This window comes from Salmo salar, chromosome ssa06 (assembly GCF_905237065.1).
Source record: "Salmo salar chromosome ssa06, Ssal_v3.1, whole genome shotgun sequence".
NCBI classification, from domain to species: domain Eukaryota; kingdom Metazoa; phylum Chordata; class Actinopteri; order Salmoniformes; family Salmonidae; genus Salmo; species Salmo salar.
Window position 1 is genome coordinate 9,768,724 of NC_059447.1, and position 13,867 is coordinate 9,782,590.

The window sequence follows — 13,867 nt, forward strand, 5'->3', positions numbered from 1 at the left end:
CTATCCAGGTATGATTAATCATTATCATTGATTAATTAATTCAATTTGCTTTTGCAAATTCATTCACGATCAACTCTCACAGTACTGGTACAGTACTGATGGTTCATTAAAGTCTATAAATAGATTAAAATCGTCTTTGCAGCTCCCAACGTATTCCAAAACCAAAGTTTGTAAAATTAGGAAAAACATTTTTACTTTCAAATGTTCTAATAATGTGCAAGCTATCAGAGGGGGTAGTCCCCCCTCGCCTGCTAATTAGTGAACCTCCACCCATAAATGGATTGATCTCTGACCTCAGCAGCGATACCAACCCTAATTATGCCATTAGCGGAAAAACAGCAGGCAACAACGGTTTCCAAAATCAACCATCGGGCGCAGGCCTCGTAAAGGTTCTCTCCAGTCTAGCCCTGATGTCTTGCCATCCGAGATTGGCATCGGTCCAATACCGCAGTGCACAGCTGAAGCACAAGCAGGTAATGGTAGACATAAAGGGACAGGTGGAGAGAACTGGGAAATCAATGACAAATGCAGAAAAGGGAAAAATTCTGCTAGCTATGGAACTGCGGTTGAAAAGTGAACAATTAAATGTAATTGCAAAAACTTATGACGATGAACAAGCACATACTCTTCTACAAAATCGTCTTCTACAGGAACAACTCGATTTAGCCAAAACTAAATACAATGATGTCCACGCCAAACTAGATAATTCTGAAGAGTTATCTACAAACAGGAGCGCTCTACGTGATAACATGCATGCAGTTTTGTTGAACTTTACTCAAAGTAACACGGTTCTACTCAAAACGCTGCAGACCAAAGACGATCTGTTAATGAACACAGTGACAAAGTTGGATGACAAATCAGCAGAACTCATTGAAGTCGCCAACCAAATGAATGATGCGAGAACTCAGGTGATGAAGATAGAAATATTGATTTCTAAGCAAGCGGAGGAAATCTCATCACTGAATCTCTTGCTCCGTACTCAAGACCTCTATCTGCAAATCATGACAGATAAGTTTGAGACCGAAAGGAGCAAGTGCGACACTCACGTGTCCGAAATCAGTACTCTAAGCACTCAAGTGGACTCTGCAATTCAGCAGAATACCACCCTTAGGTACCATCTGGAGGAAGTCCAGAATGATCACGCTCTACAGCGTGACTACCCATCCAAGCAACCGGAGCCCTGTACTCAAAGGAGTAAAGACGATAGGTTTCAGACTTTGCCTCCCTCACGTATCCGTCAGTCTTCTCCTCTTGGCCATTCGGCACTGAGTAATATGGCGCCTCTTGGCCAACAAAGCCAATGCTTGGCTTCTCCTCTTGGCCTTTCGGCCCCAATGAAGCCAACCCGCTTGGCGCAGAATACCTTGACAAATTCGTCAAGAATTTCCCCACCTTTGACCCCGTCCCAGGTCAGCCAAACGATACTGAGACATTCCTAACTGACATAGAGGATGTGTTGGATGGCTACCCGAACGCTACGGGTTCTGACTGGGTTTACCTGTTGAAGCGAACGTCGAATAGACACGTGACGAGGTTCATTCGTATACAACAGCAACACGTGCTAAATGACTACGCTAAACTTGCCACAGCTTTGAAATTAGAATTCAGTGGTTCTGCAACTCGCAAACACGATAGCTCACTGGCTAACACCGTCAAACAAGCTCGGAACGAACACCCACAAGCTTACTATCATAGGCTTTGTTCAGCTTACTTTGGCCTACTCACTGAAACAGGAATGGAAGAGCTGTTACCATTCAAACAAATGTTTCTGTCGAACATGTATCCCACCTTCATTACCTAGTTGGGCCCTGCAGCCCATGTTGGTTTGCCTATCTTACAACTCAGAGAGCTTGCAAGCACAGCTTTTGAGGCATCAAAAGTTCACAACGCTAAGAGCCCTGACCACTCGGTTTTGAAGTTTGACCAGGAGCACTCACTCCAGTTAGAGGGTGCATTATCAGGTATTGGAGCGTTGAGAGATGACGCACAACAACGGTTTCTACCACGAAACCATGATTCCAATATCCTCAGCGGTCGAAATAACTGTAAAGAACGTCGCCATCAAAACGACTATCGCTACAATCGACCCGTTCGCTACGTTCCTGCACCCAACCCACAAAAAGTGTCAGAGCACAAGGGTAACAAAGGGTTGAAGGACGATCAAAACGTAGACCAATGTTCTCCAGAAGTTCCACTACGGGAAGAACTAAAGCGAGAACAATTTGAGAAAAGGGTCAAAGATAAGACACAAGGACTAGACGGGGAATTACCGGACACCAGGTCTGCAGGAATTAACACCCATGGCAAGGACGTTGTAAGTTCAAATGTCTCCCACTCTCATTTGAGACCCTATCCAGGGCCCGCTTGATCAAGAAACAAGCCCACTGGATTTGTCTATAGACTCTGATACAAAGGTTGGGAAGAAAAAGGTCAAACGCTTCATTAAAGCCAAGCCCACTCGAAATCTGAAAAGTCGATCTGCTTCCACCTTGAACAGGAATGGCACATCACGTCATTGTGAATGACCACTCCACTTTGTGGGGAATATGTCCACTAAACACAAATCTAAACGTCCATACCTGGAAACAGTCATGGAGGACTGCTTAACTTGTCATGCGCTAATTGATTCGGGTGCGACAATATCGCTCATCTCTCAAACATTGTTCGATGATCTCAAAAGGGCTTTGAAGCCAACTAAACATTGTATAAAAGTGGAACGGTGCTACACTACACTTTGAGGGGTCACTCAGACTGCGTCACCTCTCACATTGAGAGTCATGCTGAAACTACACTTCCAGGACGTATTGCTCGTTCACCCTGTGTATGTTACCAGCCTCGAATCTGTACCCCTGCTACTTGGAGCAGACTTGATGGATCGATTACTCCCACTGATGGATTGGAAAACCAACCAGGTATGGTCACAGGCCACAGTGCCTTCTCCACTGACCACACTGTCTTCCCCTAACGCTAGTTGCAATGCAGTCATTCACGAGGGGTACCTGTCGAAAGCACCCCTTGGGAAAAATACATTTCGAAACCTCTTGGTGCAGAATCCGATCCAAGGAGATACAACGATATCTCGACACATTCCATCAGCCAATCTGATTGACCATTCTTTTCAGGATTTCGAGCCAGCTGTCTCTGTGAATGAGCAACTTCCCTCCTCCTTGCAGTCGTGCAATACGGTAGTTGAGACGAACTTATCTTGCCCTTCGGACACTTCCACAAGCACTGCGGCCGTCTCAGCAAGAAAAAACATCGATGCGCACAGTATACTCTGCTTCCGATGATACACATTCCGCTTTGTGGGGGACTGTCACCCCTTTCAATGACACTAATGGCCTCAGTCCAGCAGCTGACCCAATGACTCCCACTGGTGAAACACTTTGCGATATCACAGACCAATATCCTCGTCTCAATTCGCAGGTACTGAAGAGGTTGCCACACGCGGACGCGGTGGTGACTGACAGGCCTCGACAGCCACTGAGCGTTTTGAAGCACAAACACCAGGAGATTTGGTTGAAAGGTTACAGCCATTCTCATAACAACGCGGTCGCTGACAACTCGTACATAGGGTCCGACCTTTTCGTTTCTGCCTCGGATACCAACAACACCGGCTGGTGGGGGGGTTCCGAGACACAAAGCGGGGGAATAGTAGCCCAGGCGCATGATGAGCCTCATCGAGGCCGGTGGGGGGGTCGAGACTACAGGCAACGCCGTACAAGGCCGCCAGAGCATAAAACAAATCTAGTTGTAAACTCCCCTAAGAGAACAGTGAGGAGCAGACAGGCCCCTAGACGGGGATTATCTTAGAACACATCTAAGATAGTACTGAGGTGTACAACACTGGTCGTAGAAGAAGTCCAGTGGACTTCCACCTCAAACAAATGGCAAACATTTTCTTTTCTCATACCTTGCCATGTGTAGGTTCAACTACAACACAACTAGTAAAATGCTCTAATCATGTGTTCCGGTAGAATATTTCAGAATAAATCAGTAGGATAACTGTCCCCTTGAGTACCAGTACCAATACCAGCAACAGTCAGTCCAGCTACAATCAGTAAAAAGGTTAGAGACCTAACCAATCAAATTACCCTTGACAACAGCGACATAGGAGTCACTCAGAGTGCAAAACGGGGAAGGGAATCTCCAGTGCACTCTTCCAATGGTTAACACACATGCCACTAATAAATAGAACCCTCCATTCAGGATGAAAGTGTACGTCTGGTCCAATACTTAGAGTACTTCCGTCGTAAGGTTAGCTCCTCCGTGGATAAGATAGCTATGAAATAGACATCTTCATACCTATCGCCACTACAATAGTGGAAGACACAGTGACTTGTAGTAAAACCACTACAGACTCCCTCGACACCAATTCTGACTGACCTCCAGGCATTGACCTGAAAATTACCTGACTACGTCAGACTCATTCTGAACAAGTTGTAATCTGCCTAAATTCTGCCTAAGTTAAGTTCTGCCCAAGTTGTAATCTGCCTACATCTGCCTAAGTTACTGCCCAGATCTTCCAGTCTGGACGAGCAGACAACGGGTCCGGAATGGCGATCCCGAATCCGGACACCCACTGCCCATCCTTGTGGTGGACTGCTCCGCTTTCAGAGAGCCTACCAAGTTCAAACACCAGAGGGGGACTGCAGTGATGATCTACAAACAGGATATCACGTGGTCATTATTTTTATGTTGATTTGTAACTTGCAGTATAATCACAATATCCAAACCACCAGGGGGGGACTGTCATCGCTCTATCTCTCTCTCCCTCCATCCCCCTCTCTTACACCCAGGCTTCTACTATCGCAGGTCATAAATTCCTAGAGAAGTCTCTCTCCTCATGCCCAGGCAATATAGAGAGAGAGTTTCATAGAGAGAACAAAGGAACTTCTTCTACATCACAGAACGTGAGAACCGAACAGTACCTATGTTCTGGAGAATGTATACACGGTCAGTGAAGAATCCAGCTATGACCGGCCCATTTCATTTAATGTTTGTGAAACTCATGAGAGACAATACAGCCACATTACCATAACTCTGTTTATACAAGCGTCTCCGTTGTGGGGGTTGCATCTAATTGTTGTATAAAATGAAGAGTAAAGATGAAACTATTTGTGAAATGATGTGATATGATATAATGTGAGAGAATTTTAGTTCTGTTTAAAGTTTCACTAAGTCATTAACCCGCCCCAGGAGCACAGACATGACCTGGCGTCATGGGACAGACCTTTTCTATGTTCCGAATTAACCCCCCAACCTGCGTTTTCCCACTCCAGACCAGTACCTCATCACAGAGGGCTAAGGTTTGAGTAGAGACCATGCATTTCTCTTGCTGAATTCTTAACCATACCACTTGGTTAAACTCTTAAGACTATCGATACCGACAGAATAAGAGCAACTCTTCGATACTGATTTCTAGACTGCAGCTAGAAATGATGTACCACTGAGACGCGAGAACCGACAACCGCCGAAACATCTATCCTATGAGAACATTTCTGAATGGGACTCTGAAGTATCCATTCTAACCACGAAGCAGAGAGACGATCAGATGAACTTCCAACAGAAAGAAGGACGATTCCAACAGAGATCACGACGACACATTGAGCGTAAATATATATATTGATTGCAATTATTCCCAAATGAGTGAGCATTCATGTGCAGAGGATTAGCATTTCTAATGTTATAATTATCAACTGTGTAGTGACTCATTGGTGTAATTCCCGCCTTTCTCAGCCAACCCCCACTTCCCTTTTTGTCCACTGAAGCCGTAATATCGGTTTAGCCCACTAGGGCACATCCCCTATTATTTCCTCGTAACCATATGTACTGTTTGTTTACGCATTTCTGTGATTATTTAGTTCATTCATCAATAAATGATTTAAGACAATTGATGTATGGATGATTCATAGTAAAGACTGGGTTCGTGCAGATAACCAACAATTTATGACGTTTGGAATGAGACTAACATGAGGTAAAGAATAGTTCATTAATTAGAAGACTAATTGATCAGATATTTTAATATCTGAAAAGTTGTATTGGGAAAATTATAACTTTGTAATCTGAATATTTTCCTTGGTGCCCCGACTTCCCAGTTAAATACATTTACATGATTAGTTTAATCACGTGATAAAATAAAATAAACGTCTTCAATTTAATGATGCCAAAGACACGACATAGTCATAGCGGTAGAAGTAGCAGTAGTAGTAATAGTGGTAGTAGTAGTAGCAGTAGTAGTCATAGTAATAGTGGTAGTAGTAGCAGTAGTAGTCGTAGTAGTGGTAGTAGTAGCAGTACTAATAGTAGTAGTAGCGGTAACATTAGTAGTAGTCATAGCAGTAGAAGTAGCAGTAGTGGTAGTAGTAGCAGTAGTCGTAGTAGTAGTAGTGGTAGTAGTAGCAGTAGTAGTCGTAGTAATAGTAGTGGTAGTAGTAGTAGTAGTAGTAGTAGTAGTAGTAGTAGTAGTCGTAGTAGTGGTAGTAGTAGCAGTACTAATAGTAGCAGTAGCGGTAGCAATAGTAATAGTAGTAGTTTTTTAGTTCTTACCCTGGATCAGTGGTACAATCTCCTGTTCTGAATGTGATTGGCTGCTCCATAGATGAGTCACTCTTCATGGACATACAGCTGGGTCCAGGTGAGTCTGGTCTCTTCTGCTGGACCCTGGCAAACATACAGTGATTTTTTTTCTCAGTTTAAAAACTAAGAGGAATCCACCTAGTAGTAGTAGTAGTAGTAGTAGTAGCAGCAGTAGTACTAGTAGTAGTAGCAGCAGTAGCAGTTGTAGTAGTAGTAGTAGTAGTAGTAGTAGCAGCAGTTGTAGTAGCGGTAAAAGTATTAGTAGAAGTAATAGTAGTGGTAGTGATAGCAGTAGTAGCAGCACTAGTAGTAGTAGTAGTAGCAGCAGTGGCAGTAGTATTAGCGGTAGTAGTAGTAGTATTAGTAGTAGTAATAGTAGTGGAAGTCATACTAGTAGTAGTAGTAGTAGCAGCATTAGTAGTAGCAGTAGTAGCAGTAGTAGTAGACATAGTAATAGTAGCAGTAGCAGCACTAGTAGTAGCAGTAGTAGAAGCAGCAGCAGTACTAATAGTAGTCGTAGCATTAGTAGTAGTCATAGCAGTAGAAGTAACAGTAGCAGTAGTGGTAGTAGTAGCAGTAGTAGTCGTAGCAGTAGCGGTAACAGTAGTAATAGTAGTAGTAGCAGTAGCAGTAGTAGTTGTATGTAAAACACTGCCACATTTTTCAGTTCTTACCCTGGATCAGTGGTACAATCTCCTTTTCTGAATGTGATTGGCTGCTCCATAGATGAGTCACTCTTCATGGATACACAGCTGGGTTCAGGTGAGTCTGGTCTCTTCTGCTGGACCCTGCCAAACGTACAGTGATTTTTTTTCTCCCAGATTAAAAACTAAGAGGAATCCACCTAGTAGTAGTAGTAGTAGTAGTAGTAGTAGCACTAGTAGTAGCAGTAGTAGTAGCAGTAGCAGCAGTAGTACTAGTAGTAGTAGCAGCAGTAGCAGTTGTAGTAGTAGTAGTAGTAGTAGTAGTAGCAGTAGCAGCAGTAGTAGAAGCGGGAAAAGTATTAGTAGTAGTGGTAGTTATAGTCGTAGTAGCAGCACTAGTAGTAGTAGTAGTAGCAGTGGTATTAGTATTAGCAGTAGTAGTAGTAGTAGTAGTATTAGCAGTAGTAATAGTAGTGGTAGTGATAGTAGTAGTAGTAGCAGCATTAGAAGTAGCAGTAGTAGTAGACATAGTAACAGTAGCAGTACTTGTAGTAGCAGTAGTAGAAGCAGCAGCAGTACTAATAGTAGTCGTAGCATTAGTAGTAGTCATAGCAGTAGTAGCAGCAGTAGCAGTAGTGGTAGTAGTAGCAGTAGCAGTAGTTGTAGTAGTAGTAGTCGTAGTAGTAGTAGTGGTAGTAGTAGCAGTAGTAGTGGTAGTAGTAGCAGTAGCAGTAGCGGTAGCAGTAGCAATAGTAGTAGCAGTGGCATTAGTATTAGCAGTAGTAGTAGTAGTAGTATTAGCAGTAGTAATAGTAGTGGTAGTGATAGTAGTAGTAGTAGCAGCATTAGAAGTAGCAGTAGTAGTAGACATAGTAACAGTAGCAGTACTTGTAGTAGCAGTAGTAGAAGCAGCAGCAGTACTAATAGTAGTCGTAGCATTAGTAGTAGTCATAGCAGTAGTAGCAGCAGTAGCAGTAGTGGTAGTAGTAGCAGTAGCAGTAGTTGTAGTAGTAGTAGTCGTAGTAGTAGTAGTGGTAGTAGTAGCAGTAGCAGTAGTAGTGGTAGTAGTAGCAGTAGCAGTAGCGGTAGCAGTAGCAATAGTAGTAGCAGTAGTAGTAGTATGTAAAACACTGGCACATTTTTCAGTTCTTACCCTGGATCAGTGGTACAATCTCCTGTTCTGAATGTGATTGGCTGCTCCATAGATGAGTCACTCTTCATGGACATACAGCTGGGTCCAGGTGAGTCTTGTCTCTTCTGCTGGACCCTGGCAAACATACAGTGATTTTTTTTCTCAGTTTAAAAACTAAGAGGAATTCACCTAGTAGTAGTAGTAGTAGTAGTAGTAGTAGTAGCGGTGGTGGTAGTAGTAGCAGCAGTAATAGTATTAGTTGTAGTAATATTGCTGGAAATGAATTGCCAGATAATGTGTTAGGTTTGGCTTCTTAAGCCAATAGTGGCTAACCAGAGGTGGGATCATGTCAATCTAGCGTTGATGAGCTAGTAGCTTGCGCTGTCTGATACTTGTGAGATTTGTTAATGAGTTTGCGTTGGAACACATGAAAATGGCAAGTACTTTCAGAATTGGTAGCTCATGATCAACCTGTTGGAGACCCCTGTGGTACAGGTAGTAATGGTAGTAATAGAAGTATCAGTTTTAGTTGTAGTATCAGTTGTAGTAGGAGTAGTATCAGTAGTAGTATCAGTAGGAGCAGCAGCGGTAGCAGTAGCAGTAGTAGTGGTAGTAGTAGTAATATTAGTAATAGAAGTATCAGTAGTAGTAGTAGTATCAGTAGTAGTAGTAGTATCAGTTTCAGTATCAGTAGTAGCAGCAGCGGTAGTAGTGGCAGTAGTAGTGGTAGCAGTAGTGATGGTGGTGGTAGTAGTAGTAGTAGAAGTGGCGGTATTTGTTAATTTTTTATTTAACGAGGCAAGTCAGTTAACCTGTTGGGGGTAGAGGGCAGTATTTACACGGCCGGATAAAAAACGTACCCGATTTAATCTGGTTATTACTACTGCCCAGAAACTAGAATATGCATATAATTATTGGCTTTGGATAGAAAACACCCTAAAGTTTCTAAAACTGTTTGAATGGTGTCTGTGAGTATAACAGAACTCATATGGCAGGCAAAAACCTGAGAAGATTCCTGACAGGAAGTGCCCTCTCTGACCATTCCTTGAGCTTCTTGTCTCTGTTTATTGAAGAGTGAGGATCTTTGCTGTAACGTGACACTTCTGACGACTCCCATAGGCTCTCAGAAGGCGGGAAAAAGCTGAATGATGTAATTCCAGCACCAGGCTGAAACACATTAGCGCTTTTGGCAAGTGCTCTATCAGAGGACAATGGGCGGAGGCGCGTGCACGAGGGGATCCCATGCTTTTATTTTCTTTCGTCTTTGAACCTTAACACAGATTCCCGGTCGGAATATTATCGCTTTTTTACGAGAAAAATGGCATAAAAATTGATTTTAAACAGTGGTTGACATGCTTCGAAGTACGGTAATGGAATATTTAGAATTTTTTTGTCACGAAATGCGTCGTGCTTGTCACCCTTCTTTACCATTCGGATAGTGTCTTGAACGCACGAACAAAACAGAGGATATTTGAACATAACTATGGATTATTTTGAACCAAACCAACATTTGTTATTGAAGTAGAAGTCCTGGGAGTGCATTCTGACGAAGACAGCAAAGGTAATAACATTTTTCTTATAGTAAATCTGACTTTGGTCTGGGCTAAACTTGGTGAGTGTCTAAATAGCTAGCCCTGTGATGCCGGGCTATCAACTCAGAATATTGCAAAATGTGCTTTCACCGAAAAGCTATTTTAAAATCGGACATAGCGAGTGCATAGAGGAGTTCTGTATCTATAATTCTTCAAATAATTGTTGTGTTTTTTGTGAACGTTTATCGTGAGTAATTTAGTAAATTCACCGGAAGTTTGCGGGGGGTATGCTAGTTCTGAATGTCACATGCTAATGTAAAAAGCTGGTTTTTTATATAAATATGAACTTGATTGAACAAAACATGCATGTATTATATAACATAATGTCCTAGGGTTGTCATCTGATGAAGATCATCAAAGGGTAGTGCTGCATTTAGCTGTGGTTTGGGTTTATGTGACATTATATGCTAGCTTGAAAAATGGGTGTCTGATTATTTCTGGCTGGGTACTCTGCTGACCTAATCTAATGTTTTGCTTTCGTTGTAAAGCCTTTTTGAAATCGGACAGTGTGGTTAGATTAACGAGAGTCTTGTCTTTAAAATGGTGTAAAATAGTCATATGTTTGAGAAATTGAAGTAATAGCATTTCTAAGGTATTTGAATAACGCGCCACGGGATTCAACTGGCTGTTGAGTAGGTGGGACGATTTCGTCCCGCCGACCCTAGAGAGGTTAAAAACCTCTTCCGACGACAATCCCGTGAGTGGGACCGAGTTAGTGAAAAATCAGAGCGCCATACTCAAAACCACAAATCTAATCATTTCTATTTCTCAAACATAGGACTATTTTACATCATTTTATAGATACACTTCTCCTGAATCAAACCACGTTGTCCGATTTCAAAAAGGCTTTACAGCGAAAGCAAAACATTAGATTATGTTAGGAGAGTACATCGACAAAAGTAACCACACAGCCATTTTCAAAGCAACTACATGCATCACAAATACCCAAAACACAGCTAAATGAAGCACTAACCTTTGACAATCTTCATCAGATGACACTCCTAGGACATCATGTTACACAATACATGCTTTTTCTGTTCGATAAAAGTTCATATTTATATATAAAAACAGCATTTTACATTGGCGCATGACGTTCAGAAAATATTTTCCCTCGGTGATTCAGCACTACAATTTACAAAATTACTCGTCATAAACGTTTATAAAATATTAAACTGTCATTCAAAGAGTTATAGATGAACATCTCCTTTATGCAACCGCATTGACAGATTTCAAAATAACTTTACTGGGAAGGCACACTTTGCAATAATCTGAGTACTGAGCTCAGAAAAATACACTACGCAATACAGATAGCCGCCATCTTGGAGTCATCTAAATGCATAAATAGCATTATAAATATTCACTTACCTTTAATAATCTTCATCAGAAGGCACTTCTAGGAATCCCAGGTCCACAACAAATGTTGTTTTGTTCGATAAAATCCATAATTTATGTCCAAATAGGTCCTTGTTGTTCGCTCGTTCAATTCAGCTACTCCAAATGTAGGAAGAGCGTGGAAAATCTCAGGACGAAAAGTCAAAAAAATATCTATTTACGTTCGTTCAAACATGTCAAACGTTCTAAAGCATCAATCTTTAGGGCCTTTAGAACATGAAGATTCAGTAATATTTCAACCGGACGAAACCAATGTCTTGAAAAACGTTTTGGAACGGAGCTACCTCTCGCGTGAATGCGCGCCAATGAACAGATATCCTTCCCTGGGTGACCAACTTCCCGGCCTTCTCATTAGGTCTCTGTTCATCGTAGACGCCTCAAACAACTTTATAAAGACTGTCGACATCTAGTGGAAGCCTTAGGAAGTGCACAATGATTACCACGCCACTGTGTGTTCAATAGGCAATGACTTGAATAGAGCCCACGCATCCAGATTTCCACTTCCTGGTAGGATTTCTCTCAGGTTTTTGCTTGCCATATGAGTTCTGTTATACTCACAGACATCATTCAAATGGTTTTAGAAACTTCAGAGTGTTTTCTATCCAAATCAACTAATAATATGCATATCCTAGCTTCTGAGTTTGAGTAGGAGGCAGTTTAATATGGACACATATTTTTTTCGAAATTGACAATACTGCCCCCTATCCCTAAAGGACAAGAAGAGGTTTTAAGAACAAATTCTTTATATGTAATAAAAACATTTCTTATTTACAATGACGGCCTACACTGGCCAAACCCGGACGACGCTGGGCCAATTGTGCGCCACCCCATGGGACTCCCAATCACGGCCAGTTGTGATACAGCCTGGTAGTGTTGGAGACCGCTGAGGTACAGGTAGTAATAGCATTAATAGTATCATCAGTAGTAGTTGTATCAATCACATTTATTTATAAAGCCCTTTTTACATTGGCAGATATTGAGACACGTGCCACGCAATAATATGGTGTTAGCAATAGGAGAGTTGAAAGGTTGATTATGATAATTCAGAAAGTTTAATGATGTTTGTAGTCATATAGTATTAAGCATTTAGTCTCATTTACTCTGAGCTCAGCTGGGGAACTTAATTCTTAAATATATATTTGTTTGTCATTTTAAATATTATCATCTTACCTCTTAGCTTTGGTGTCATGTTCCCCAGAGAGTCTGCTTTTAGAGGCAGGGCCCCCCTCTTCTCTCTCCCCAGAGAGACTTCTTTTAGAGACAGGGCCCCCCTCTCTCTCCCCAGAGAGACTCCTTTTGGAGGCAGGGCTCCCTTCCTCTCTCTCCCCAGAGAGACTCCTTTTAGAGGCAAGGCCCCCTTCCTCTCTCTCCCCAGAGAGACTCCTTTTAGAGGCAGGGCCCCCTTCCTCTCTCTCCCCAGAGAGACTCATTTTAGAGAACTGAGCCCTAAACAAAGATACAACATGTTGGTTGTGGTTAACACAGTGACAAGATAGTATTGAATATCAATTGTTCTCTATTATTCATAACATCTATTAGAAATAAAACATTTACCAACAGATACTGTATAATATTTGACTAAAACAATAATTTCAAACCTTGTATACAATCATATTTTCTTTAGAATTTTATACCATCAGCTCGGTCACCATGATAAAGGACCATATCACAAGCCTGTGACTACTGAATGTCCAACAACTTATCATCCTCACATGGGCATCCTAGGTGGCATATTTAAAATGTGAATTTAACAAATATTTAACTAGGCAAGTCAGTTAAAAACAAATTCTTATTTACAATGACAGCCTACCCCAGCCAAACTCGGATGACGCTGGGCCAATTGTGCACCGCCCTATTGGACTCCCAATCACAGCCGGATGTGATGCAGCCTGGGTTTAAACCAGAGACTGCAGTGACGTCTCTTGCAGTGCCTTAGACCGCTGCACCACTCGGGAGCCCACTCGGGAGCCCATACAATGTGGAGGCCGTAAAAATAGGGCTGCTATTCGGCAAAACATTTCAGGGGGTTACCAATTGTTTCCGAAAAACCTATTACTGAAGGCACATCTATAATCCGTGACTCATTCTTTGTCCGGATTGTTTTTGTGGATATCTGTATAGAAACCGTCTGAACCTAACTTTTCTCCAAACTGGCACCTATAACTGGGCTGTGGTAGGTTAAGGAGAAACGCGTTTTGGGCGCTGTCTACCCCAGCAACCTAGTCACCACACAGCTGAGTTGTGGCTCCGCATTGTAGTCACCTATACACGGCATCCTATATAGAGCTAACGACCACTCACATTTAAACTCAGCAAAAAAAGAAACGTCCCTTTTTCAGGACCCTGTCTTTCAAAGATAATTCGTAAAAATCCAAACAACTTCACAGATCTTCATTGTAAAGAGTTTAAACACTGTTTCCCATGCTTGTTCAATGAACCATAAACAATTAAGTAACCTTCTTAGGGCTAGGGAGCAGTATCCTGAATTTTCGCCTGTCTGACGTGCCCAAAGTAAACTGCCTGTTACT

The 13,867-nt window shown here is 42.1% G+C and overlaps 1 protein-coding gene across 1 annotated transcript in view; it reads right to left on the reverse strand.

Moving 5' to 3' along the window:
• The window catches only part of LOC106606278 (NACHT, LRR and PYD domains-containing protein 14), a 31,397-nt gene extending 18,780 nt beyond the window's left edge, over positions 1-12,617 (reverse strand). The window contains exons 1-4 of the mRNA XM_045719716.1: positions 12,510-12,617; positions 8,377-8,490; positions 7,254-7,367; positions 6,550-6,663 (exon numbers count right to left, since the gene is read on the reverse strand). Coding sequence (XP_045575672.1) covers positions 6,550-6,663; positions 7,254-7,367; positions 8,377-8,450 — 302 coding nt within the window. The 5' untranslated portion in view covers positions 8,451-8,490; positions 12,510-12,617. The remainder of the gene's footprint in view (positions 1-6,549; positions 6,664-7,253; positions 7,368-8,376; positions 8,491-12,509) is intronic.
• Positions 12,618-13,867: the final 1,250 nt, after the last annotated feature.